Raw genomic sequence first — 27,408 nt, 5'->3', positions numbered from 1 at the left:
AGAAATATATTTCTAGTTTCCACTGTATTATTTTTGTATATTTGTTTTTTGCTTAGGTGTACATTTGATAAACCCACACTCATATACCTTAGTAGAACCAGAAAATTACTTCATTAGCATAAAAACGTTGAGAATTTCAAGATTACTGTAAGAGTTAGGTAAGAAACTTCCTAATGTTCAGGTTTATGTGGGTCCAGAATGGCAAACAGTCTTCGTTTCAAGAATCAAATGTAACTAGTCGGTAGTGTTTGACTGAGACTGTGGGTCAGTGTTAAAAAAAAATTCCTGTGATTAATGCCACAGTTGTAAGAAGAGGATTCCAGCAGATTTGCCTGGAAGGTATCTGCTGATTCTAACCTTGCTGTTGACATAAAATCTCACATGCAAATAATTCTAAAGATTGAATAACAGTGGGCATTCAGGCAACTACATTGCTCAACTGTCAAAAGTATGTGAAACAGGTCACATCTTTCTTATTTGTGGCCTAGTTTATATAGATTGTCAAAAGCTTCTATGAATTGGATTATACTGGCCCCCAAACCCCACTTTGCTGATGAACTGTGTACAATTGCTTTTGAATGGGAACACTGGCTTGCCTGCATTATGTTTACAAAGGGAAAGTTCATATTCTTCATCTCAAAAGGCAAATATGGAATTGATATGAAAATAACATGCCTCCAATACATGTGGGGTAGACACGTTGTCTCATTTGCCAAGAGTGGCAAGAAGGAGTGGGTCCCTGTCCTTTCCACACCATGTTTCAGTCACGGCCTTGGGTGGGCTTTTACAAAGTTACCCATTATGCTCCGGTCATGACTAACTCATGATGAATGTAAAAACTCTGAAAAGTGAGACAACTTCTTTTCTCCCCTCTGGGACTCAACTTTCTCCATCGTCAACAGCAATAAAGTTACTTGCCTTAGCCTTGCCACGACAGCTCATAAAAATGAAATGCAAAACTGAATATGTCATGTTTCAAGAGTAAAAGGCAAATTTCTCAAAGTTATTATATTTCATCTGTATCTTATTACTCTAATTGTTTTATCACAATGGATTAGTTATATTCTGACAGATACTTTCATAATAAAAATGTAACTGGGGCTGAAGTTTCTGTCTTTTTGGGGGGAATGAGAAATGATTTTGATGATAGTGGAAAAGAAATGATGCATGAAGTAAAGCCAAAGACAGGTAAGAAGAGATAAATTACAGTCAATTTCAATACTTCAGATTTTTATATGACAGGATTTTAATACCCGTTAAAGTATTAAAATTGACTTGTGTAACTCTGTTGATCAGCTTTTTTTTTTGAAAAGGAGAACAAAAGGTATAATCTATATTAGAGAAGAACTTGTGGGGAGGGAATAACAAATTCTGTCTTTACCACCTTGCAAAATCGGGTACCTGAAAATGACAAAATCGGGTGCCTGAAATGTGACCACAGCCAATGGTAATGCAAAGCATAAGCTTGATTCAGTGAGTGTGTCCACCATTTAAAAACAGCTTTACATGCAGATTGATTTTCTAGAAAGTTCTTATGAGAAATGAATGGGAGCATTTACAAGTTAATGATTAGCACAATTAACACAAGCATTTCCAATAAAAGGGTTTTCCCAAACATAGTCATTTGTCAATAAAGCATTGATTTTAGGGCTGATAGGAAACAGTCCTGAGTCTGGGGTTCAAAGGTAAGGTGATGGTTAATCTTGATGGGCCACAGGACTGGATTGAGAAACACCTAGGAAATGAGTAAACCACACTTGTGGGTGTGTCTGTGAGGGTGTTTCCAGAGGCAATGCCGTACGGGACTGCAAACCGAGACGGGACACTTGCATGAATGTGGTCACTCCATCTAATAGGGTGGGTGGGAATCTGGATGACATGGAAGTGTAACAGGAAGCCACTAACACACTCTGGTGTTCTTTCTGAACAGCTTTTGTCCACCATGCCCTTCTGCAATGACTTTTCCGACTCACCACAAACCTCAAAGCCATGAAGCTAACGGACCCTAGACTGAAACCCCTAAAACTGTGAGCCAGAACAAACCTTTCCTTTTAAAAATTGTTGTTCTCAGGTATTTCATCACAGAGATGGGAAGCTAACTATCACAAGGTAGCATTCTGATGCTTGGTGTAGGCAAAGTGAGTGTGAGAACTTGAATAAGGACAACAGATTGGACCATCTCTAACAGTGTCAGAGAACCATAGGTCATACATAGAAGGATATTACTTAACCTTACCCTGTTGCTGATGTGACCACCTCTACAACCATGAGGAAAAAAGCAAGGCACCGAGTTCAGTGACTGGATGGAGGTGAACTAGATGGACAGAACTAGGGCTGCAGTTTTCTTACGCCCAGTCTACCTTTGTCTACCACAGCTTGCTGCCCCTTTATTTTTACTGAATTTTTACTCTATAAAGTCATTCAGAACTGTTTTTAAAAACATACATGGGAAATTTCAATCATTCGTCAGAAATTACCAGAGCTTTTAATTTCAAAAGATGCAGTTCCCGTTGTTGTAAAGTCCTCCTTATATTTAGCTTTAATTGTCCATGAGCCATATCTGTAAAAACAACACATTTAAAATTTACATGTCATCAAATAATATATCTTTAATTTACCTAATGATGGTAGTTGTATAGTATGCACCAAAGACTAAATGCTTTACATACGTGAGCTCATTCAATCCCTGTAAAAATACATGGGCTAGGTTCTATTATTATCCATATATTATCATTAAGAAATTGAGGTACAGATAAAGTAATTTGCCCAAGGATAAACAGCTGGTAGGTGGTGCAGCTGGGATTTAAGTTTGGTCACTCTCGCTCTAAAACCTTTGACAACACTCCATGGTTAGATGACCCTGACTGTAGCTTCAATTATCTGCACATTCTAAATAATATAATCGTGTTGGAAAGGTATATTAAAATTATAAATGAATATATGCATTTTAGGAAAAATCATTGTAAATACCTGAATTATTTTCATTTTACTGATTCTTTCTCTAGGAGATCATAGTGCTGTATATATTTAACTGTAAAATGCTTTAAATTTTTCAATATTTAAATATTGATTATTCAGTTGATGAACTAAACATGAGCTTAATCACATTAAGAGGGGTTGGGGATTTAGCTCAGCAGCAAAGCGCCTGCTTGGCAAGTGCAAGGTCATGAGTTCACTTCCTGGTACCAGAAAAAAACTACAAAAACAAAAACAAACAAATAAAAAAATCACATTAAGAGTTAGAATGTATTATATAATTTTCCAGAAAATCAGGACCACATTTTCAAGAACGTTGATCAGGTTAAACTTGTTTAAATGATACAAGCACATAGTTGTAGAGCTTTTACAGCCCAAGGCCAGTATGTCATTATTTTTAGCGGGTAGTGGTAGGAGCCAGGAGCAAAGATGTGCTTTGCCCTCCAAGAGTTTAGGGCTATCATTTCCACCTACTCCCACTTAATGCTTGCATGACTTTGAGTTTGCTTATCTCAAAAATGAGAATGATAGACCAGCAGAGTGCTTAGCGCATAGTAGGAGACCCATAAATGCCAGTTTCCTTAAAGTACTGAAGTGTTATACTTGTAAGGCAGTATGTACCATAAGAGTCTGAAATCATATTTCAAAATATCATCTAAGTTCTACAAGTATTAGTTAAAATGACAAAGAAAGCTCCAAAGCCTCTAAGAAATATGAAATGTGTACTAATGGACATCTTTTCTCCTTTCTCCTTTTTTTCTGTTTTGTTTTTCTATTGTGCTCTCCCCATTTTACAGGCAGGGTCTGTATCCCCATAATGCCTACGACCCAGACTTTCTGTGGAAGACCTAAGCTGGGTACAGCAGACTACCTGGGTGCTGGTAGGAAATATTATATCAAGTCTCTGCCTTGATGCAGAAGAACTCAAGCAGATTCCACCTTCCCTTAGGTTAGGACACTTGCTAGACCTAATAAGAGTAGCTAAAATTAAACTTTCTTTTATCGGTACATTTCTGTTACATGTACATTTACATTTGACTATTCAGTAGCCCCCAGGTGTCTCCATTGTTTTAAGAGCAATTTAACCAACAAACAACTAGAAATACTTAGGGTTAGATTGGATCTTGAAGTCAGGAAAAGTGATAATTCCAGTGTGATTTTTTTCTTCCACTGTGGCAACTTCTAACCCTTCTGGGTCCTTTGAGTGAAAAGAAAAACAAAAATTAGGTTTAATCTTTTCTTAACAACTTAGAAATATAGAAGCTACACATAAACATAATATGTGCTCAATAGTTCTTAGAGGGATATATATACTAACATGTTCTAAGAAGTGTTAGCACATGCAATATTGGTCTAGTGTTCAGGCAATGACTCATGCTGGTCAGGCTTGTTAGCAAAGACTACTATCAACAGTACAAAGGCGTATTTTAAACAGGCATAAATAGAACTGTAAATATTTAAGAAAATGTTAAACTCCTAGCAGGTCTCTTCCCCATAACCCTCCTTCTTGAACAGGACTTCTAGTCCCCAACACCATTTTCATAATTTCACTGCATGGCCAAAGGCTTCCTTGCCTCCCTGATGTCTTTCATATCAAACCTGAACACTTGTGGACCTGCCAGAGCAATCGTCTCTCGTGTGTTCCATGTCTGTCCTCCATGAGGAAGTCTAACAAGGAAATAGCAGAATCTGTGAGGCCAGACATGCACCCTTCTGACAAGTTTACCAGGTCCTGCCTGTCCCATCGTGACTCCCTGAACATAGATCATCATAGTTCATCAAATCTGCCACTGTCTATCCCTGAAGTACTTCTAGGCTGCTTAGCTAAAGCTACACCACTGTTACTGTCAACTGTACAACTTGCTATCCTGCTTCTTCTGGCTCCAAACTGCTACATGTGGGATGTGTGTGTGTGTGTGTGTGTGTGTGTGTGTGTGTGTGTGTGTGACACTGGAGATCAACCTAGGGGCATTCTATCACTGAGATACATCTCTAGCTGTTTTTGCTTTGAGGCAGGGTCTCACTAAGTTGTTCAGATGAGACTTGAACTTGCAATCCTCCTGTTTAGCCTCACTCAGGGCTGGGATTACAGGAATTCGACACCAAGTTCAGCTCTGACCGCTTCTCTTCTGCTCACCAGCTTCTCTCTATCAAACCCTCTCCATAGTTTCCTTTAAGTCCCAGTGAAGAATACACCCTTATTCTGTAGCAATTCTCTCCAGAGAGGGGAGCACTTCATTATCAGCATTGCCTTCCCTCCAACCTGGCTTGCTAGAGCAGGTTTTACCTCACTCTGTACTCAGCTTGCTGTATATTATGTATGCTGGTCTGGTCTTCCAAATTCAAATGCTTATAGAGGGACACCGTAATCCTCATCAAAGGAAAGAAGCTAAGTACAGAGGCTCTGGAGATAGGCTTGGGTTTAAATCCTGATTCTGCTAATTATTATCAGTAGGATGTCAGTTGGTGTTTAATTCCTCTGACTCTTAGGCTTCTGTTCTATAAAATGTGGACATGACATTGATTCTTTATGGTTGTTAGGACAACATAATGCATGCTTTGCATGCTCATGAGTGCCTTATTTTATGTTTCCACCACCCTTGACACATCTGCCCGTGCTCATAGAAAACAAAAGGATTCAAACTCATCAGCTGGTCCACTTAGAGATAGGCCATCGAAAGGTGTTCCTTAATAGATTCATTAAATGTTTCAACATTTAATTTATGCACAAAATTATTAACTAAGATCAGAGAAGTATAAAATTATCAGGTCCTTCTCACAGTAGATGCTGAATAAATGCTTCCTACAATTTAATATTGAATAACTTGATGTCAGATATGATAATGAAAACTCTTGATGTAAACAGTGAAAATACCAGGATTAAATTTAGATTTACAATAATGGTATACTCACTATAAATGTCAAAATAACTTCTCTTGGAGATGGTTTTAAGTCTTTATCCAATGAATAAACTCTAACTTTCACTATAAGAAAAATTGCCACTGTTAGAAATTCCATTCAACTCTAAATGATCTGACAGCACTATTAGTAACTCTTTAACACAAGGTCCGTGAAATTGAAAATAAAAATAAGAAATCTCAAAATATAAAATCTAAGCTTAAAAGCTTATATTGTGATGATGGGATTTAACTTTTATTAAAGTTGGGGAAAATCATTTTCTAAAGAAAATTCATGTATAGCTTCTTTTAAATATTTCTCTTTATGCATTTAAAATGCATGAATCAACATAGTAAGAACTACTTTTACTCGACCTGTTGTATTTTTTCTCCAGTACCAGGAACCGAACTCACGACCTTGTACTTGCCAGGCATGCGCTTTGCCACTGAGCTAAATCCCCAGCCCCGACCTGTTGTATTTTTAGCCTACTATGAGTTAAGAGAGACTTCACCTCACTAGGATCTGAAATAATCATAAAATAGCGGGGAAGAATTGAAAGTAAGTTGTATGGATATAATCCAATCAATGAAGCATTCCCTACCTCACAAGGAAGACCCAAGCAAGAATCTGAGTATCTAAAGGTACCAGGAAGTATCTGAGCCTTTGGAAGGATGAAAGCTTCACAGGCCTGACCTCTTCTAAGATACACAGTCTTCCTCTGCTCAGATGCCAAGAGACAGCTCTAATCCTAGCCAAGGCCAGGTGTGCTGGCAGGGACTCTGTCCTACTGATGACATTGTTGAGGGGCTCTACAGCTTATCCCACCTGATTAGCATCACCATCCTTCACCATCAGAGTCAATGCTCATTCATCAAATGCTCTTGCACTCAGTATATCTATATCCCAGTTCACTGGAGCTTCCTTCCCTGCCTGAGATAATTTGTACGGAGGGATTTACTGAAAGAAGACTGAAACCTCCAAAGAAAACATAAGGTGACAGATACTGCTAGGGAAACTTGGCAATTTATTTCACAATGGTCAATGTTAATATAAAAGTGAAATATTTGTAAGAAGACTTGATACTCAGGACCAAAAAATGGGATTTTTTAAGGTTAAAATTCAGACTCTTTATCAAGTGTGACTTCTACAGTGCATCATCACATTCTGCACGTCGCCTGCTCTCCATCAAGCTTTCTCCATGGTTTTCTTGGTTAAAAATACTGAATTTGAAGGAAGTCTTGGGTATCATTCTAGAAAAAATATTTTCTAATTCCACCTTAAAAAGTCTCATGTTTTCTTATTCTTTGTATTTTTTCTTTTTTTACTTTTTTTTATTTTAAAGAGAGTAGGGGTCGGGGATATAGCTCAGCGGCACAGCGCCTACCTGGCAAGCGCAGAGGGCGTGAGTTCGATTCCCGGTACCAAAAAAAAAAAAAAAAGAAAAAAAAGTAATAAATGAGACACAAACAAACAAAACATAGAACAATAGCAGCATACCCGTATCACAAACATAAACAAACCAAAGCAAGAACATTTAAAGTGATACAGGGTTTCAAGACAAAATAATATGAATTAACAGTGGTTGTTATATTACATATCGCTATCCTCAACTACTTTGCTCAGATTGCCAGATGTAAGAATGGAAGATTGTTCAAACCATTAAAGAGAATAAGAAAATAATTATTAGATAAAACATTAGAGATAATACAGAGTTTCACTAGACAAAATGGTAGGAATTCACCATGGTAATTCCATTGCCTATTATTACCTTCAAATCAGCTGCCCGGATTACCAGACACAAGCATGCAAAATTTATCAGAACATAAAAAATTTTAAACATTAACTATTCCTTTCAATATGCCATCAGACATCAGCAATACAGTTATCACAGTCTTATTCTTTGTTTCTATAATTTAAAATTTAATCTTCAGTTTATCAGCTCTTTATTTCTATGATATAAAGTAAGATTTTATTTTCATTTTTTCCTAAAAGACAAGCTATGTACCCCCAAAATATACACGAGATCATCCCACTTTTCCCCAATGGAATAAAATTCTGTTGTTATTATACCTGGTTGGTCCAAATTATAAACAGGTCTGTCTGTCTGAATAAAAAGAAATCCATTGTCATAGCGTAGTGGGATTTTTCTTTCTTTTGAAAAATGGATTGATACAACTTCTAAATATACATGTGAAACTGCATTTAGCCCTCCAGATAAATCTTTTGGTTGTATCTGTTAAAAAAGTTAATAGGGGAATATTATACAATAATCTTAAAAATGAATTATTTTGTAGATATCTATGTTAATAATTTGATTATTTACATCTAATAAAAAATATTCTGAAAAATTAATACAATAAATTAATTTTTTCCAATAATACTTCTGTATTTTAATTCTTTATAAAATTTAATTTGAAATATGGACTTTTGAAATTGAGCCAATTCAATGTCTATTAAAAATGATAATCACTGAAAAAATAAATTTTTATCAGACAAAATAACAAAAGGCATTAAGAGAAGATCAGAAATTCAAAAGCTCGTCTGTAATACAGGCATAAGAGAACAGAGGTCGCAGATTTATGTCACATAAACAGTAGACTAAGTGGCTTGTCACTTGATGGTATGAATGAATAAAATATTCTTCATATTTGTAATTACATTTGATTTGTGCTGAAAGTCTAAATCTTTTACTAATGTTTTTCATGTCTGTTGGTAATAGTATAATTAGTATGTGACTTTATTCAGATATATTGCATTAAGTCAATAGAGTTTCTTAATAATAAACATTTCTCTAATTTTCCTTAACCATTGTTCATAAATTTGAAAGAAAACTTGTTTGGTCCAAGTACAAAGGGCAAGTATAAGAAGTCTATGATGCATACATATTTTAGAAAAAAATTATTTTTTAAACAGTAAAATGTTATAGTATACAGTTTAGGTAAACAGTTGTTCCAAATGTCTCCATTCATTTTCCTAAAATTTTTAGAACAGAACCAAACTGCATGTTACATGTATGTTTTTGTATGTATATGTGTGCATATATGTTCAATCAATATTATATAAAGTTTAACTTGTGTAAATTATGTCTTCCTAGTATTCATCATACAATTTTAACCCAATTACATATGTTGCTTGATTTACTTTTCAACTGGTATCACCAAGGATTTTCATCTTAATAGCCATAACTTACTTTACTCAAACTTTTAGAGATCCTTAGTTGCCCCCAAATCAAAAACAGATTCTCCATTTACAAATTACTATAAATATGAATGTAATGACATTTCACATCATCTAGTCACCTCACTTAAGAGTATGATTAGCACATTTTTCTTCACACATATAAAATGGATCAGTGGACCATCTATTTTTAATTTTACAGTGAAACATCTTCCATATAAAACAAAATATAAGAAGAATACCTACAATTAAGTTTGCAGAGTTTTGAAATTTATTTTCTGGAGACAAATCAACTCGGTCAAAAGAATATGTAAAACTTTTGTCGGGATAACTTTTAACAGCAAGGATCACAGAGAAGGATTCTATATATCCATAAGCCTGAATTACTACATTTTCAGAGGTTCCAAGATAGAATACTTTAGGTGCTGAGATGACATATCTGTTGAAGCAGTAAAATGATACAGTCAATCTGTTAATAAAAGTTTTAATATTTTCATTTCAATGAACCAATATAAATTATTAACATTTCTTAAATTTAGCAACATATTTTTTATTTCTCAAAATTTTACTAGCCTGAAAAAGACAGGATACTTTATAGAAAACATTGTAAGATGAGATTTCAAGAAGGCAGATAGAAGCGATCTTAATCAACTGTATCCAGGAAATGTTTCCTAGAGGTCTCTATATGAAGTGCAAATACAGATCATACTTCTGTTTTTATAATAACCCGCTTTCAAACAAAATACCAATCAAGAAGTTGCTCTTCCCTGGGGCAAAAGTGAGAGCACTGAATACACAGTATTAGGATGCAAGTCACACGAAGCTCACCAAATGTTTGTATTAAAACACATAGAGCCTCGGTGGATGCCAGAGGAAAGCAGAAATTCACTTGGATGCCTCAGAAACTGAAAGGTAATTTCATCAGACATTGATTGAATTCTGGTTTCTATAAAATTACAACTCAAATACATTTCAAATGAAAATGGCATCTTTCACTTACACTTGCTGCTGTCCCCAACTTCCTCCCAAGTAGAAACAAAGACAAACTATGGTGAAAATGCCCATGGTGGGAGTAGCATAAGATCACTGGTACAACCTTTGTTGCAGTTGCCCTGATTTTTGTGAACTCAGCTTGAGGAATTTGTTTAAATTAGTTCTCGGGTTAATTATTAATGTCAAATAGTAGGATCCCTGAAAGGAAAACCTTGGAATTTCAATAATGTTTTTTAATGTCCACAGGTATTCTGGGATTCAAAGCAGAGGAACTTGATTTTGATATTTAAAATGGAAAAGACACCCCAATGTGAGTCCATAGGGAAATGCTGGACACAGACACAAAATATTTGAAGGTTTATCTGGTCTTGGGCATTTTTAGGTGTAGTAGATGCAGTTGATCCTATGACCAGATATTCTTTACTAGGTCTGTTGCTTAGCTTTGTGACATATTTGTGCATTTGTCATTGTTTATTAATTTCTCTTAAGAGCAGTTTCTTGTGCTCTTTTTTTTTGTTTTTGTTTTTTTTGTTTTTTTGTTTTGTTTTGTTTTTTCTCCGGTACCAGGAACCGAGCTCACGACCTTGTGCTTGCCAGGCAGGCGCTTTTGCCACTGAGCTAAATCCCCAACCCCCAACAGCAGTTTCTTAATAAACCACTTTCCTGAGAAAGTCTTTCTCTTTAAGGTTGTGCTAGGGAAACTTTTGAAACTTAAGGAACACTAGAGAGGACCATCATCCTGGACTCCATGTGGAATTCTTACGTAGGTCTAGAGATGATTCTGAGGTTTCTCTGGAATGAATCTTATTTGAATCTGGGACTATGAGTCCTGTAGATCTTCTTTAGAATAGATTTTAAATCCCAAGACAATTTCCCAAATGCTGAGGTGCTCCTAGACCTAGAAGTGAGTCCTGAATGGCCAGGACATAGACAAGGAAGCAATGAAACTTGTTGTCTTAGGTTCCTCCAGGATGTGCTCAACTACATGCATGGACCCATACTGAACAATGAGTCTCTACAGCTGGTGGCTGGAGTGATGGCTTTTGTCATTGCTCCTTTACCTTTTGCTTTATCTAAGCTATAAGCTCCATGACAACAAGTACAAGGTCTAACATTTACAACAGGGTTGTACCCTAGAACCTGTCACAGTGCTAAAAGATACTTATTTCCTCAACTAATTGCCAAAGGAGATGATGTTGAAAGATAGGTTGAGGGGAGATTTTGTATGGCATTGAACTCCATGCTAAGGAATCTGGACTTTATTCTGTACGCAATGGGAAACTGAGAAGTGCATTTTGACCCTCCTGTTCAGATCCTGAAGATGCTTCCATCTCTTTAAGACCTACTGGTGTTCTTTGTTCATCAAAAGAATGGAAAGCTAGTACATACTGTGGAGAGTATTAATCATATCGTTCTCCAAAATAAAATGCAAATAGAAATTGATAAAACCTGGGATGTCAAATATTCATTCATAGCAGCAATTTTCAAAAATTATCCACCATGACCACATTCAATTTCAATGCTGTTTGAAAAAGGAGTCTCATAACTACAAAGCTAGATTCATGGAACTGTATGAATAGTGAATGAAAATTATGATGCAAGTCATATTGTGGAAATTTGTGCATATCTTTTGAGCTGGGCCAGTAGGCTAATATTTAAACTGTTGTTTGGGTTCTGAACCAAATCAAATAGGATATTGCAGACACTGTGGGTAGGAAAATTACTAATCTAGAATGCACTGAAAAAGATGATATGAAATGATCTGTAGGTCAGTTGGTATAACAGATAAATCTGGTAACAATATGGTCCAGAAAATGTTCAGACCTACTCTGACAGAAAAATTCCAGTCTCTACTGGGGATGATTGTGGCTGTGCTTTAATTTTTGGCTAATTGTCTCAGTAACTGAAAGCATCCATTTTGGTTAGTTTTCTTTAGTGGCTGAGACAAAATACCTTATGCCCAGAATTAAGAAAAGAAAGGTTTATTTAGCTCACAGTTTGCAGAGGTTTCAGTCAGTAATTAGCTGGCTCCTGGGTGGCATGGCACAAGGGCAACATTTCAAGACAGCAAAGCAAACAGCAAGAGACAGAAGACAGCAAGAGCAAAAATGGGGTGTGTGGCACTAATGGAGACCACTATGAAGCAGATTTGAACAGGACTTAAATTAATCAATTGGCTTTTCATGTTCATATGTGAAGCTGTCCAAGGCCTAGGCTGCTTATCTGGAAATGGTGGACTTGTAGTAAGTGAACCTCTGTGAGTCACTAATCCCTACTAAAATCTGTAGTGGTGGATGAAGCCAGACAGCCTCAAAGGATAAGACAAGATCACAGCCAAGGACACCGGGATCAGATCTCAACTAGATAAAGACTATAGCCTCAAGCATCCCATTCTTTAGTGGATTAACTTAATACCTTACTTCGAGAAGTCCTTGAGTGGTTCTGCCCTTCTTTAGTACTCCCCTCCCTCTGATAACCAAATAAATATGGGTGGTCCAGAGAAGGTCTTGGTCTTAGCCCTGAGAGAATTAAGAACTATGTGAAAGGCCTTTGATCCTCCTGGAGTCCTGAAATCATTCCATTTGCCTCTTTTTATTTAGCCTTTGCCCTACATTCATTCAGAAGATTGTGGACCTGATCAGCCTGCAGTAACTAAGGGGTAGTATTAATGCCCCATGGCACTCATGCAATCTCCATGCCTTCCTCTTGCACAGGATGAGGATGTTTACAAAGTGAGGACCCTGACTCCCTGCTTAGTTAAACTTCTAAACTTTCCAGGTTGACACAGTGTATCAACCATTACAGCAACCAAAGGAAAGAAAATAAAACAAAGCTTTATTTCACAGGTATAATTTACAATGGATCAGCCCTTCTCATGCAGGTCTCAAATTTTGGCCCCAGGAGAACAAATCTGGGTTCCTTGTTTTTTCATGCATGAACTAATACTGCCATCAAACACAGCGACAAAGATTTGGACCCAAAAACAAACAAACAATAAAAACAACAAAACTTTCTGGTCAAACTCCATCCTATTACCAGTACTTGGGTAATTTAGGCCAGAAAGTTCACATTTTCAAATTCTGTACTGAAGGAAAGGAAACCATTTAGGAAAATATCATAACAGTCTGAGGAAGAGATGATAATAGTTGGGTCTAGAGCAATAACTATAAGATAGGTTGGGATGAATTTAGGACCATTTTAAGAGGTTAGATCAGTGTCTTAATGGGTAAGGTAGGATAAGTGGTAGGTAATTCCATTCCTTTCACAAATATTTACTGAGTTCTTTCTAGGTACTGGGCCCTGTGCCAATTTGGGGGTGAGAGTGGTAAACAAAATGGAAACTCATAAAACTCACAGGTCAGAAAGGAGACAGATATGAAGCAAAATCGCATAAATGTACTGAAGGTGTTGAGACAAGGAGTGAGAAAAATAATGGCTTTTAAAAAGGAAGGGTCCCCCTGCCTTACAGCTTGCTTTCTGGGCTAGATCTGAGGTGTACAGCAAACAACAAAACTACTAAAATAAAGGAGAGGTAACGGTGAGAAGGTTCACCTTGGGTCCCACTTTCTGGGACTAGATCTACCTTCTGAGTTTGATATCAACCCAGGACCAGGATGCCCTGACCTACACATGATGGAAAACGCAGGTAACTTAGTTTATACACAAGAAGTCCCTAGGCATATACCCACTGGTCTTCTGCAATCCGTGGCTGACCACAAATCTAAGTACCGTGTCATTGACTATGCAGATTTGACCTCCCTGTGGGCTTTGGATGCCATGACAGTTCCTCTACCGGCCATAAAAGGTCAAAACTCTACCATCTGATGAAGGGGCTGAGTCAAGCAACTCATTGGCAGAAGTCATACCTCAGCCCAAGCCCCCAATTTACCCCAAACCCTAAGTTTTAAACTCCTCAACATCAAGCCCATTGTTGCCTTGCTGGCTGGCTCCCATTCTGTGGAGTACATCTCGTCTTCTATCTTTCAAATAAATCATTGAGGCTAGGTGGGTATTCACTCCCTCTCTCACTGCTTCATGTGCGTCCCTCCGCAAGCTGCATGCTCAGTGGAAGAGGACGACCACCCCTGATGGAGGAGGACCGTTTCCTCAGTCAAAGGTATACATGTAGCTGTGCTCCCCTGCCAGGACCTCCAAAAAAGCTCTCAAATAAATCAGTGATCTTACAGCAACTCTCAGGTGTCTTGCTTAATCCTTTAATTAGGACATCAAGAACCTGGACAAGATCCTCAACCTGGTAACAGTGTGATCAAAGTATATAATGAATGTGTAAATACAAATTTTAAAAATTGATTACAATAAAAACACATCATCTTTTATCCCCCCTGGAAACATTTCTCTCTCTCTCTCTCTGTCTCTCTGTCTCTCTGTCTCTCTCTCTCTTTCTCTCTCTCTCTCTCTCACACACACACACACACACACACATACACACCATTAATCATGCCACTTTATGAAGTAGTTGCAGAAGTCCTCTTTTATGAGTGTCTTTCATGGCTGCTTTGAGGTCCTGAACCAATTCAAAACATTTATAGAAATTTCTGTCAAATAAAAACATCACAGTATGCACTCATTGGCCTTATTCACCAGATGATCTGACACTGTGCAACTTCTAGCTCTTTCCAAACTCAAAATTACCATGAAAAACAAGTGGTTTAAAACAATTCAGGACATCAAGGCAGCCATGACACCTTTAGCACAACTAAAGACACTTATGAAAGAGAACTTTAGAACTGCTTCAGAAAGTGGCAAGAATGATGGAATAAATATGGTCCAAGTGAAGGGCCATATTTTGAAGGGGATTAAGGGCAATGTGTAATTTTTTAAAAATTATTGTAATTTTTTTAAAAATTTAAACATTCTTTATATCTTTATCATACCTTTGTAATTTCACACTGTCATTATTTGAAGAAAAATATAAATTAAAGAAGACAATAGAACAGGGAGCTTCAGTTAGTATGCTATAGATGAGATGCTTTGCTGAGGAAGCAAAGATTAATCTGATCTGTGAAGGAAGACTATGAATTAACAGGGTTAAAACAAACAGGGCCAAGCATGTGAGGCAGAAGGAATTGGTGTACACTGGCAGAGGCCAGTGTAGCTGGAAGGCTATAATTGGAAGGAATAAATAACAGAGGTGAACCTAGAGAGGCAGGGCCAGATCATGGCAGACCTTGTAGGTTTCAATAAGTACTTCAGTCAGTACAAACTGCTAGCTTTTCCTTTAAATAAAACACTCTGGCTGTCTCACTGAAATGTATGGATGGAAGAGGAAGGCAAGAGAGCTTGTAGACAGATCAGCTAGAAGCTGTCACCTGATATGGGTTTGAGTTAGAATGCACACTAGCAGAGATGTACCGAAGTAGACCAGTTTGAAAGCTATTTAAAAGTTAGAATTAATAGGACTTAGTGATTGATTATGTGTGGGAAAAGGAAGAGAGAGGCTCCAAGAATGACTCCCAGATTTCTGGCTGTTTGCAGAGTGCTGATTATTGGTTAGGGAACACCAGAAGAAGAATGGGATTTAAAGAGAATAAAGGCAAATGATAACTTGTTTGCACTGAGTTTAAGATGTTGAGTTTAGGATGCCAATGGGATAGATGCTAATAAAGTAGACAACTGGAAAGAGGAAAGTCTAAAACTCAGAAAAAGGTCAGATTAAGGATATAACTATCAGTACAAAAGTGGTATGGGAAGCCATGGGTGTTTGTAAGATTGTCCAAGGTCAGATTAAAGAGAACCTAGAAGGAAATTAGACTAGAGAACAGGAGCCAAGAACGGAGTTGTGGAATGGCATATTAATCAGAGGGGTCGGGAGGGGGTAGTGGGAGAATTCTTTGGGGATACTTAGAGCTTCTTAGTATATAGGAAATATTAGTGTCCGCCAAGGACTGAGGCAAGTTTGGTGGTGACTTGAGGGCAGCTGCTACTAGTAGTCAATGACAGAACTACACCAGGGATTGTCCAGGACAGCAGTAAGGGTTTTTAATATTCTCTGATGACTGATCAAAATAGCCCCTGATGCATATATTTAAATGTTGTGCTGTATGTCAAGGAATCTATTGTGTAAAATATTTACTCCTTTATTTCCAATTAGTACATTGAGAGTTTGAAAGAATACATTAAACTTGAAGTGGTAAATCTCAGCTGTAATCAATAGGGAAGATTGAAAAGGTAAACAAACTATTAAAATTATGTGAACTCAACTAATACAACAAAATCAGATTGGTAGATACCTATTTAGAGAGCATTTCAGAGCCTACTTTGCTCGAGAGGTCGTCAAATGCTGCCCATAATACTGAAAGATTCCTTAAAAGCAGCAGATATTTTGATCCTTAACCACTGATAGGCTAGTCCTTCATATATGATAACTATCCTTATGTTCTGACATCACTTATGTACAGAGTAATATTTTATCTAGTGACCAAGGGTGCAGATATTTTCTGTGTACTATGTATTAATTCCACTTTTGACAGGAAGTTTCCCCAAACATTATCTAAGACTCATTGCCTAACTGGACAAAAATTGCTAACCTGAAGCAAAATGTTGTAGCTATAGCATTCCCATATCAAAGTTATTCCAACTCAATGATTCTATGTATTTATCTTAATGTTCTTTGCTTATAGCTACAAGAAATAATATTCTCAATCTTGTTTCCAAGTCATAATGCATGCTATTATCAGAAAAAAAATGTAATAAAAATGAAAATGTGTCGTTACATTTAGAAAATTTGTTATAAGCCCAGTATGGTGGCGTACACCTGTAATCTCAGTACTTGGGAAGCTGAGGCAGGAGGATTGGGCAGCCTGGGCTACATAGTGAGTTCAAGACCAGTCTGAACTACACATGAGACTGCCTCAAAAATCAAAAACCACAACCAAAAAAACAACAAAAAAAGCTGTTATAGACAAAATTGTGTGCATATCAAATTTTGAAAAAACTTTTTGTTTTGCTTTATTTTGTTTTGTTTTTTAGTGTTGAGATTGAACTCAGGATGTTGCATTAACTAAGCAGTGTGATACTCTCTACGAAACTTGAAAATCTTAATATTCATATACTTTCCCTTCCAAGTTAGACATGTCAAATATGACAGCCAACAGATCAAAATAAAACTGACCACTGAAGGAGTTCCCATAAAACAAAACTGAAATGGAAACAAAAACTCTAATTAATAAAAGTCTTACTATAAAATTCACATAAAAATAATTGATCTTGATGAAAATAATTTCAGCAAAAAAATAAAAAGAAAATGGAGAAGCTTAGAAGTATTTGGACAGTATTGAAAATTGGCCAGAAGTTAAATTGACAATCAAATCATAAATAAGGTAACATTCTATCAATGAAAATTTATCAATATGAGTGATAAGTATTTTATTAGTTTAAATATTCTGATTAAAACAGTTATAGTCATAAACTCATATCACTGTAAGGCCTCTCCTATCCTGTTTGCATGGTAAATCTTTTTGTGATGACTTAATGTAATAATTTTGGACATCTCTGGACCAAGACAGTAGTAGATGGCAGTATGTGCTGTTGAGAACTCCAGCTCTTCTATGGTTGTCCAGTAGAATTTTTCATAGTAGTCAGTGAGAGTCACCACGGATACACTCTTTTCTTCTGAGTTACCAATCCTTGAAGCCTGATAGTAAACTGTGTAGGATTACTGGGCATAGCAATAAAGAGTTGGTAGTTGAGCTGTTCTGGTAAAATTGTTTAACCATTTTGTTCTCATTTTTGAGGATGGTTGGTAAATTATAATTATGCAAAGAAAGACTTTATCACTATATTTAACCAAGTTTGATTTTAGTTTCCAGCAAAATTGAAGGCATGGAAAATAGGTGTAATCTGCAAAAGATCAAGCCTTGTGTGGAAGGAAAGTGAGACTATTCCAATTGTGGTTAGGATGAAGCTGAAATCTTTGCGAGTCTTCAATCTGAAAAGCAATAATATTTCATCAGTAAGTTATTCAAAGTAGTTTGGCTGGGGATATAGCTCAGTGACACAAGTGCCTGCCTAGCAAGCATAAGGTCCTGAGTTCGATTCCTGGTACAAAAAAAAAAAAAACCTAAGTAGTAATAATTTTTAAGAAGTTTAGATTTGTTGAAGAAAAAAGACTAAAAGCCCAACGTTTTCAAAATTGAATTTCTTCTTTAAAGTTATTTGTTCATTAACCATGTTGTGAAGAAGGCTTGGAGGGGTTATTTTCTATCATAATAAAACTTTATTATAATATCTCCATTTTACAAGTCTCAGAGAGTTCAAGTCTCTTACCCAAAGTCATTACTTGTGCTAGAATCCAGATCACTCAGTCCTCAGAAGAAAGTTCTCTTTTTTCTGTAATATTACCTTATGTAAAAGATGCAGGCTTATAAATTTATCCTGATTATGGCATTAAGTATTAAAGGAAATTGATCACTACCTTGTTACAGTATAGTAACTTTGTTATCATTATTCACATAATTGGGTAAGGATGTATATTTTTCTGTGGAATATAATTTGTGATTTTTTTCTGGTATTTACTTATAATCAGTTCTTCAGTGAGCATTATTTATTTAAATTTTGATTAGAATCATTAAAAAATCATACTACAAATAACAATAGTCATAGAATAGAAAATGAGGGATATGACTCTAACATGGACCTAGATGTGCCTTCTATGACCACAGAAAATCACTTACTTTCTCTAAAACTTAAAATTCCCTATTTAATTTGGAAAAAATAATTCTTGCACTGTTTTCCTTTACTACAGTGGTTTTATTAGATTCAGATGAAATGATAGATGAGAAAACACATTAAAAACTTTAAAACATTATGTGATTCTAATGCTATGTCCCTTAGGGACCTTCATCCAATACTAATAAGGCCAATACTAATAAGTAATATTTATTTAATGATGCATTATTAACAATATTTATACTTTTATTTAATTTTCATGAAGATCTGTTAAGACGACACTAACATTTCACTGGGACAGCCGAAGAGCCATGTTGTACAGAATCACCTTGGCTGTCTTGGAGCTTATAGGATGATGAGAAGAGGTTGCCAAGAATCTAAAATGTGCCACAAATATTCCTCATAGCAGTTGATCCTTAGTAGTTGACCCTTGAGTAGTACTCAGTATCAGCTTTGGGAGAGAAAAGTCACTCATGAAATATTTCTTATTTCTAATTTTACGTGATATTCTCACCCAGTTTATATCTGACATTGGAATCATTAAGGCTGATACACATTCACTTGGTAGGAAAGATTTATTTGTATTAGCTATTTGGAGTAGTGTTTCTCAAACTTTTGAAATCCCTGTATGAACAAACCAAAGAATGTTACCTCAAAAATGTGGGTACCTCTGCATATCCTTTAAACTATTATTTAGTCTTTTAACTATCATTTATAACTCACTGATTACTTGGGGTTTCTTCCCTAAGATAGTATAGTATAAATTAAAAAGTCCTAAAAGTTCTGAAAATGTATTGATGCTCATTCTATAAATTTGGAGAATGTGTATCATGGCATAAAGTGAAATAAGATTTCAGTTGTTAAAATAAGTACTTAACCTTATGTTAGATTTAGTCTTTGCTGTGTTTGGTTAGAGTAGGTATAAACAGAATTTTCAATAGTTGCAATATCACAGAATCCTAGAATGTTAGAATTTAAAGGCACACTGGAGATGTCTCATCTGTACTTGAGGTTCAGAGAAGATGAACACTCAAGTTTATGGAATGACTTGGTTTTAGGTTATGCAAGAATTTACTCTAGACTTGTATATTTTTTCTTGATTTTATACTTTTTAAATTACCAAGAATAACAGATTTTTCTTATGGGCATTTACAAATTATCCTTCTAATTTCAATTTTGACTAGAGCAGGAAAACTGCCTTTCTTAGCAACACAAAAATCACACAACCCCCTACCCCGCATCGCGGGCAGCATTCTGATAGAAAAGGTGGCACTCACGTCTCCCTGCTAGATATTTGTGTTTAAGACTTTCTTCAGCGCGGATCTCGTTGGCGAGGAGACAGCATTCTTTGAAAGCTCGGATACAGCGTGGACCTATGGTAATCCGTGCACCTCGCTGCTCACAGCTTTCATCATCATTACGACGGGCTCCATCATAACAGCACTTCCTCAGCACCGCATGTTTGTATTTAGCAACTGAATGGTAATAACCCGAAAGTCAGTGCCTTGATTATGCATAGAATCATAACATCTCAGGCTTAGAAGGAATCCCGAGGGACAGTTGGTTTCTACTGACAAATGGTGTTCATACCTATAACAGCCATAACTAACTGACGGATCAGCCTCTCCTTGGAACTACCCTAGCAATAGGGAGAAAGCGATCTCACCAGGTACTCCACTGCATTTCACACTAAATGGTAAACAGCTTCCTATATCTGAGCTAAATACTAACTTTGGACACTGGCACTTAAAGTTCAGAATGCTTTGAGTGGAATACGTTAAATATCCAAGAAGCCTTCAAGGATTTGAGGAAGCCTGTCCTAATGATACAGGCATCTCCTTCTTTATGCTAAAATTCCACTTTTTCAGAAATATCTCACATGACACAGTTTGTAGACCTTCACTAGTGGTATCATCTATCACCATAAGTGTTCAATTTAATCAGTCTCTCTCTGTTCTTATCATTAGACTAGACAACAAAAGTTAGAATTATAATACTTCTTATGTAAATAGAAATTATTTTATTACTGTAAACATGACTATTAGCTGAACTCAGACAACTGACTCCCAGAAAAATCTTTCTACTATAAGATGGTAACTTATCAATGATTTAAATAATTTCCATTAGATTTATTTTCCAAAGGATACTCTGAAATGCTATTAACTGTTAAATGTATGAAATAGAATATAGATTTCTAGGTATATCCCAACGTAATCATATCAAAGATCTTGTCAAAATGAAATAGAAGAATACAATTTTAATTGCTAAGTGAGGTTTGTACAGAAGAAATATTTGTGACAAAAGTTAATATTTTGGATTTTAGAGACAGAAATAATAAAGTCCTATTTACCTTAGATTAAGGCTATTCAAGTCAATTGCTGTGTTTATTTGGTTTAATCTTTTTGAGAGAGGTGAGCTAGATCTCCATATGTATCTTTATTTTCATCTATCCCTTTTGAAATAGGGTATATTATATAATGTTTAATTTTCTACAGGTTTTGAATGTTATGTGATAAGCTTTTAATAATTCCCTGAAACATTTAGAGTACCTTGTTCTTCTATTTTCTCTGTTAGATTTCTTTTTTGCTTGAAACTTTCTTTACGAGGTTCATCTGTTCAGAGAGAGAGAGAAATAAAAAAAAAATACCATGAAAACAATTATTTAAAAATTCATAAGTCACTCATTCAATAAATCCCACATTGAAACCTTGCTTCAGATTAAACATTATCCATTACACATCTTAATATGACCTGTTATATCATAGTAGAGGTCATTGTCTGGCAAATTTAATTTGTTTTGTTTTATCTTACCTGAATATGGTTTTGAACACTGTAATCTTTCTGATCCTTTGATTTAGAGTGAGGGAGTATTTAAAGACAGCAAAATTTCTGTCAGTTAATCTATTTTTCTTATTTGCTCTTTGAGGTGTAGCATTGCGCACATAAACATTAACACCATAGCATCAAATATAACTATGAACAATTTTAAAAACATAGAAAGAAGGTGACTAAAAATTAATTCTCTGCCTTTGAAGAGTTCATAGTGCTGAGAGTAAAACAAGATATAAAATTAAGTGTAAGGGTGCACAAAAATGAACTGTTATTATATTACATATATGTAATATAAGGTTACATATATAAATAGATCTACTCCCTACAGTATTCTCCCCATAGAAGAGGACGATCCCAAATAGAAGAGATGATTCGTATCCTAGCTTTTCCAGGATAATACAGTGAGACGCAGTCTCCATGAGTACAGGCCCAAAGGTATAAAAGAACATGGGACCATCCCCGAACCACACATGGGTCTGTATAGCTTAAACACAAGTGAGAGAAGAGCAGGATGAGAATGGTTAGAAAAAGCCAGGAAGAGGATGACGGAAGGCTGTGGGCACTACACTGAAGAGCTCACTTTATCCTACAGATGAAGGAAATGTGTGCCTGGGAGTTACAAAGGAATTCTAAGATCAGTATAGAGAATTCCTGTAAGAGGGACAAACATGGGATCTGGAAAGTAAATTATCAGTGTGAATTTCACTAATAAAAATGCAGAGTGTTTTACCATGTTCTTGGGACTCATCTACATTTGCATTGGTGATAAGGGTAAGTCCAGCTCGATGGAATACATCTGCGTTGTCACGGCCACCACCTGTCCCATAGCCCAGGTCACTCTTCTCCACAGTATGAAATACCTGTCCAGAAAGGTAAAATGTTGAACTTATTTGGATCTGTAAGTCATTGCTCCAAAGAACTAAAGGTACGAGTCATTATACAGTTCTAACAAACCTCTGGAATACATAGTGCATGCATTTGTCAGCTGAGCAAAGACCAAATTTCTCAATTTTATTCCTGTTTGTCCCTCTGTATTTTTACATACTTACCTAGTCAAAATTAAATCAAGAACTGAATTTTTTATTTTTTATTTTGAAGAGAATAAAAAATTGTTAAAACATTTAAAACTATACAGAATTTCAAAGCAAGATGATAGAAAATCAGCAGTGGTTGTTATATTGTGTATTGTTATCTTCAAAGTAGTTGTTCAGATTACCAGCTATAGGCAGGCAAAATTGATAAAAAAAAAAAAATTAAGCATTAACTGTTCCTTTCAATAAACCAGTAGAAACTAGTAGTACAATCATCTTAGGTATCTTGTGTGTATGTGTATATATATATATTTTTTTTTTTCCCTCCTTCTTTGGGTTTTATTTACTCTTTCAGTTTCTTACACTAGGGAGCCAATATGATGTTTACATACCCAGATCTGGTTTATTTTACTTATGAGCCTGATCTCTAGTTGCATCCATTTACCTATAAAAGCCTTGAGTTTATTATCTTCAAGATTTCTTTTTTTTTTTTTTTGTTGTCTTTTTGAGACAGAGTCTCGCTATGCAGTTCAGGCTGGCCTTGAACTCATTTTGTAGCCCAGGCTGGTCTCGAATTCCCAACAATCCTTCTGCCTCAGCCTCCCAAGTGCTGGAATTATAGGCATGTACCACCACACCCAGCAATCTTCAAGAACTGAATTTTAAGAAAATGGCTTTGATAAGGAGATTTGGGAAAACAAACCCATAATTTTTGTATGATAACATCTAAAATAACATAACATCAAGATAACATCTAAAATAAATGAATGGAAGAATGAATAAAGTGAATAAAATGAAGGAAATAACTAAGTTTTAAGTTGCTGGGAAAAATACAAAACAACCTCTTGTGCTTTTAAAGAAGGGTTGTAGGTTCTAAATTGGGGAGTACCTGTAGAGCAGGCTGATTCAAGTTTAATTTTTGTCCTAAATTTCCTCCCTCTCTGACTTTATTTTCCCTTTTCTTTTTGGTGGTGCTAGGCATCGAGCCTAGGTCCTCACGCCGTGCTATACCACTCAACAACGCTCCTTACCCACTTAAATGGGTTTAACTTCACAGTTTCTCAATGAATTCTTCCTTATTCAAAGAAAGTCAGGTCTAGAAAATAATAACTGTATGTAGCAAAAATAAGTGAGGACGTAGGGAATTGAGTACTTTTCAAATTTTTTGGACCACAGATTTTAATGAGAGTTCAATCCCCCAAATTTCCTATCCAGTCTTTTGTGCTGCTTCCATAACTGTCTCCACCACCCTGCCCCAAATCCTCAAACTCTGCTAACTGATGGTAAATTTATTTCTTTAATGTGTTACCATGGTCACATGTTTTCAAAGCACTTAAAGTTACATTCTGAAAAACAAAAAAGATTAACGTGTTTTCAGAACTAACACAAGATGGCTTACTTTGCTAAAAACCATCACGCTAAGTTCATTATAAGTACACATTCCCTTAGTTCTTTGCTCACAAACTGTCCTGGTGGGCACATTTTGTGAAGCACTGCACCAAACTATCCCACCCCGCTGTAGCTACCTGCGAGATTTAACTCTCCTCATGGGCTTTTGGACTCTTGTTCTTAGCTGTTCTGTCAGCTGTGCTTAGTGCCACCCACAAGTCTTGTAGCCACATTATGAGACATTGTTTGGGCTGAGGGGGTAGCTCAGTGATAGAGCCCTTGCCTAACATGTACAAGTCCTTGGGTTTGATCACTAACACCATAAAACAACAATAGCAACAAAACAACAGAGAGACACACACAGTTGAACCTGGAGAATATAGTATGCATCTGCATCTGGGGACACGTGAACCTTAAAGGTCACTTGAAAAAGAAAAGAGCATTTGTATGAGACAAAACTGTCCAGAGGCAGATGCTCTGACAGCTTCTTTCATTTAGGAGGAAATTGTTACAATGTATAATTTGTCCCTCACCTGCAGCTGGTTCCAGAATTTTTCTTCAACATTGAACACAATTGAATCAGATACTAATTCTGTTGTCTGCTCTCCTGTGATGATGTAATAGACCAGGAGTCGGGCTGAAGGAACCATATTCTGTGTCACTTGAATGTTTACACTTTCCGAAGATGAACCTGGAGTTTTCTCCTTTGTGCCAAATTGTACAATTTTGCCCTTGGATAAAACCTAAAAATGAACAGAGGAAGCACCAACAAGTACATAAACAAAACTATGGTTCCAGATGAAGACTGGAGCTAGAGCAAAAAACCATGTTAAAGACAAATAAAGTAACATGTACAGATATTCCTAGTGTGTGCCAAGAACTTTAACATTTATTTAATTTCTTTAATTCTCATGGTACACCAGTGGGATAGGAATATTACCTCCATTGATGAAATAGAGGCTCAGGAACTAACTAAACTTCATACTGATTTTAGTTCAAAGTCACATACCCAGGAAATTGTAGAGTTACAATTTGTATTTGATGTGTTCAAGTCATATGCCATTACTAAAATTTCCTGTTTTGTCGATTAAAAAGAATAAGTGAGTCAGTGGAATGCATTTTTATTTGGGGATAAGTTTTAAAGCCATGGATTAGATTCTAAATTGAGGCTCAGGTTAAAAAAAAATCACATGAAGCCAAAACATCTTCAAAGGTCTCTTACATTGTCCTCAGCAAGCAGGGCTGCATACATGGCTTTGGTACATAGTCTATAAACAGTTTTTCTCATCTCCCACTATTTTTCTATAGCTCTCCTTTTTTCTTCAAAAATGTTGAAAAAGCCATTATCCTCTGTTTGGCTGGGGGATTGGGATAATTCATTTCACTTGTTGGCTTTGTCAGGAAGCTCTGGACATTTTTCTCATTCTTTCCCAGGTTTCACCACAGGTTTGATTGATCCACTTCCTGTTTAACAGCAATGATATCATAGGGATGTGGCTGACGAGCAATGAAACAGGTATAATGTGACAGTCCTCTGTAGCAGGGTTTGGTCCCCCTTTTATGTCAGTGTAATGCACATATCTGAGCTAGGTGCAGCCATATAACCTTTGGCCATGAAATACAGCAGAGGTGATGTGATTTAATCACACTTTTTTATGTTATCAAGAGTTATCAAGCCAGGAATCAATGGTCTTCAGTTCATATAAAAAAATCTGAACTAGGTGAGTCTTACAACTTCTCTGTCCCTCCGTTTCCTCATTTGTGAAATGGTCATCAAAATCATACCCTATAGCAAGGGTTTTTGAAAAGCTGAGATTCAAATTTGATGATCTCCAAAGCACTTTGTAAATACAAATGTCAGGAATGTTCTAATGTTTCTCTAAGCAAGGGGAAAAATTCCAGGTTGAGGGGAAAGATATAAATGTACCATTACTATACTTACAAAGTAATTGTAATGAGTTATTTTGTGAATATATGGACTTTTAGCAGTTAAAACGATATTCAGATATTCTCCCACAAGCAAAGCTTTGTAGTGTGAAGCCCAATCAATAGAAAGGTAACTTTGGCTGAGAGATGAGTATGCAATTGCTTGGTAATGTTTGCCAGCTTGATTTCCTTCTGGAAGGTCTGGGGCCTCAGTTTTGACCTAAAAAGGAAAATTTCAAAAGCATAAATAGATGATGAGTAGTGCTTTTTATTAAACATACCCTATAAATCTGCATTATAAATTTTTAAGTTTCACAATTATTAAATGCTAAAGACAATAACAACAAACAACCACCCTCCGTTACTCCAGTTTCACAGCTGTGGTATCAAGTAACTTTACGAAGCCTGGAAAAATAATGATGGAACTGAGGGATATGGTAAGAAGTCTGATGAAATGAAGAGAGAAGGGTGCTCCAGAAACAAATGCTAACGCACTTCCTAGATAGTGTCGTACGTTGGGAGTTTCTTTCCTAGGGATGAGATGCAGGAATTGAGGCAGGAGAAGGGAAGAGGCAAGGAGGCAGCTCCAGCTCCTGAAGTGAAAGGAATCCTGAATGAACATCACAGAGGCTATCTAGCCCAGTTACATTGTGAAGCGGTGACAGGCAGGAGTGCTGATAAACACAGACTGGAGCAGATATGATAGCATGGCTGCTGTAGCAGTCTTCAGAGAGCAGAAAGGTTACCAACACAAGGTCTGATGTCAAATGTGCATTGTTTTGCATTCCAATGCCACCCCCTTACTAATTCTGGGTAAGTTATTTAATCAAAGAGAGGTTAGAAGCCTCACTTTCCTCAGCCATAGAATGACAAAGATAATGTTTTCTAACTCACACTGCTGATTAAGTAGGTATTAAATATGTTCTTCATAAGGCTCTTGGCGCAGTGTCTAAGTACTTAGTGCTTGGGAGATGATAGTGAATACACACGTGGTGCTGTCACTGACCTGCACTGTCGACTTCGCTTGTGTTTTATTTGAGATTGGGAACTATGCGGTGGGAGAGAAGATGATTAAGTAAATTGTAAAGGAGAGCAGTTTGTACTCTCCTTTAAGGAAGGTATGCTTTCACATTTGACCCTTTTGTGGTGCTGAAAAAAAGGTAAAAAGTGGGGAGGAATGATATTTCTATGACTGATGCATTTATCTATATTCTGAACCTTCCAGATACTAATAAAGTCTTATTGGTGTAAGAGGAAATACGCAGTTAATTCTCAAACAAAAAAAGAGATGGATTTCTCTTCCTCAAGACCATTCAACAGAATAGCAGATCGTCTCGGGTACTCATTTGCCTTAATGCACATTGTGGAGCAGTTCACTGGACTCTTGTATAAGATCTGCCACATCGGGGCTGGGGATTTAGCTCAGCGGCAAAAGCGCCTGCCTGGCAAGTGCAAGGTCATGAGTTCGGTTCCCGGTACCGGAGAAAAACCAAAAAAA

The 27,408-nt window shown here is 36.4% G+C and overlaps 2 protein-coding genes across 5 annotated transcripts in view; both read right to left on the bottom strand.

The window, feature by feature from the left end:
• Nucleotides 1-10,243, bottom strand: part of LOC102020914 (complement C5-like) — a 36,465-nt gene extending 26,222 nt beyond the window's left edge. The window contains exons 1-6 of one of the 2 annotated variants that reach the window (XM_013513188.1): nt 10,052-10,243; nt 9,298-9,490; nt 7,945-8,107; nt 5,890-5,960; nt 4,083-4,174; nt 2,478-2,560 (exon numbers count right to left, since the gene is read on the bottom strand). In XM_013513188.1, coding sequence (XP_013368642.1) covers nt 2,478-2,560; nt 4,083-4,174; nt 5,890-5,960; nt 7,945-8,107; nt 9,298-9,490; nt 10,052-10,116 — 667 coding nt within the window. In that variant the 5' untranslated portion in view covers nt 10,117-10,243. The remainder of the gene's footprint in view (nt 1-2,477; nt 2,561-4,082; nt 4,175-5,889; nt 5,961-7,944; nt 8,108-9,297; nt 9,491-10,051) is intronic. The other variant, XM_005382579.2, reaches the window with a different exon arrangement.
• Nucleotides 10,244-17,403: 7,160 nt separating this feature from the next.
• The window catches only part of LOC102020122 (complement C5-like), a 40,618-nt gene continuing 30,613 nt past the window's right edge, over nt 17,404-27,408 (bottom strand). For all 3 annotated transcript variants that reach the window (XM_005382576.1, XM_005382578.1, XM_005382577.1), the window contains 6 exons: nt 25,927-26,130; nt 24,518-24,727; nt 22,295-22,424; nt 21,282-21,344; nt 20,010-20,207; nt 17,404-17,992 (listed from right to left, as the gene is read on the bottom strand). In XM_005382576.1, the coding sequence (XP_005382633.1) occupies nt 17,988-17,992; nt 20,010-20,207; nt 21,282-21,344; nt 22,295-22,424; nt 24,518-24,727; nt 25,927-26,130 (810 nt within the window). In that variant the 3' untranslated portion in view covers nt 17,404-17,987. The remainder of the gene's footprint in view (nt 17,993-20,009; nt 20,208-21,281; nt 21,345-22,294; nt 22,425-24,517; nt 24,728-25,926; nt 26,131-27,408) is intronic.

Source organism: Chinchilla lanigera, unplaced genomic scaffold, assembly GCF_000276665.1.
Source record: "Chinchilla lanigera isolate Chin_1 unplaced genomic scaffold, ChiLan1.0 scaffold00018, whole genome shotgun sequence".
Lineage (NCBI taxonomy): Eukaryota > Metazoa > Chordata > Mammalia > Rodentia > Chinchillidae > Chinchilla > Chinchilla lanigera.
Note: the sequence above shows the minus strand (reverse complement) of the source record. Positions and strands in the feature narration are given on the sequence as shown.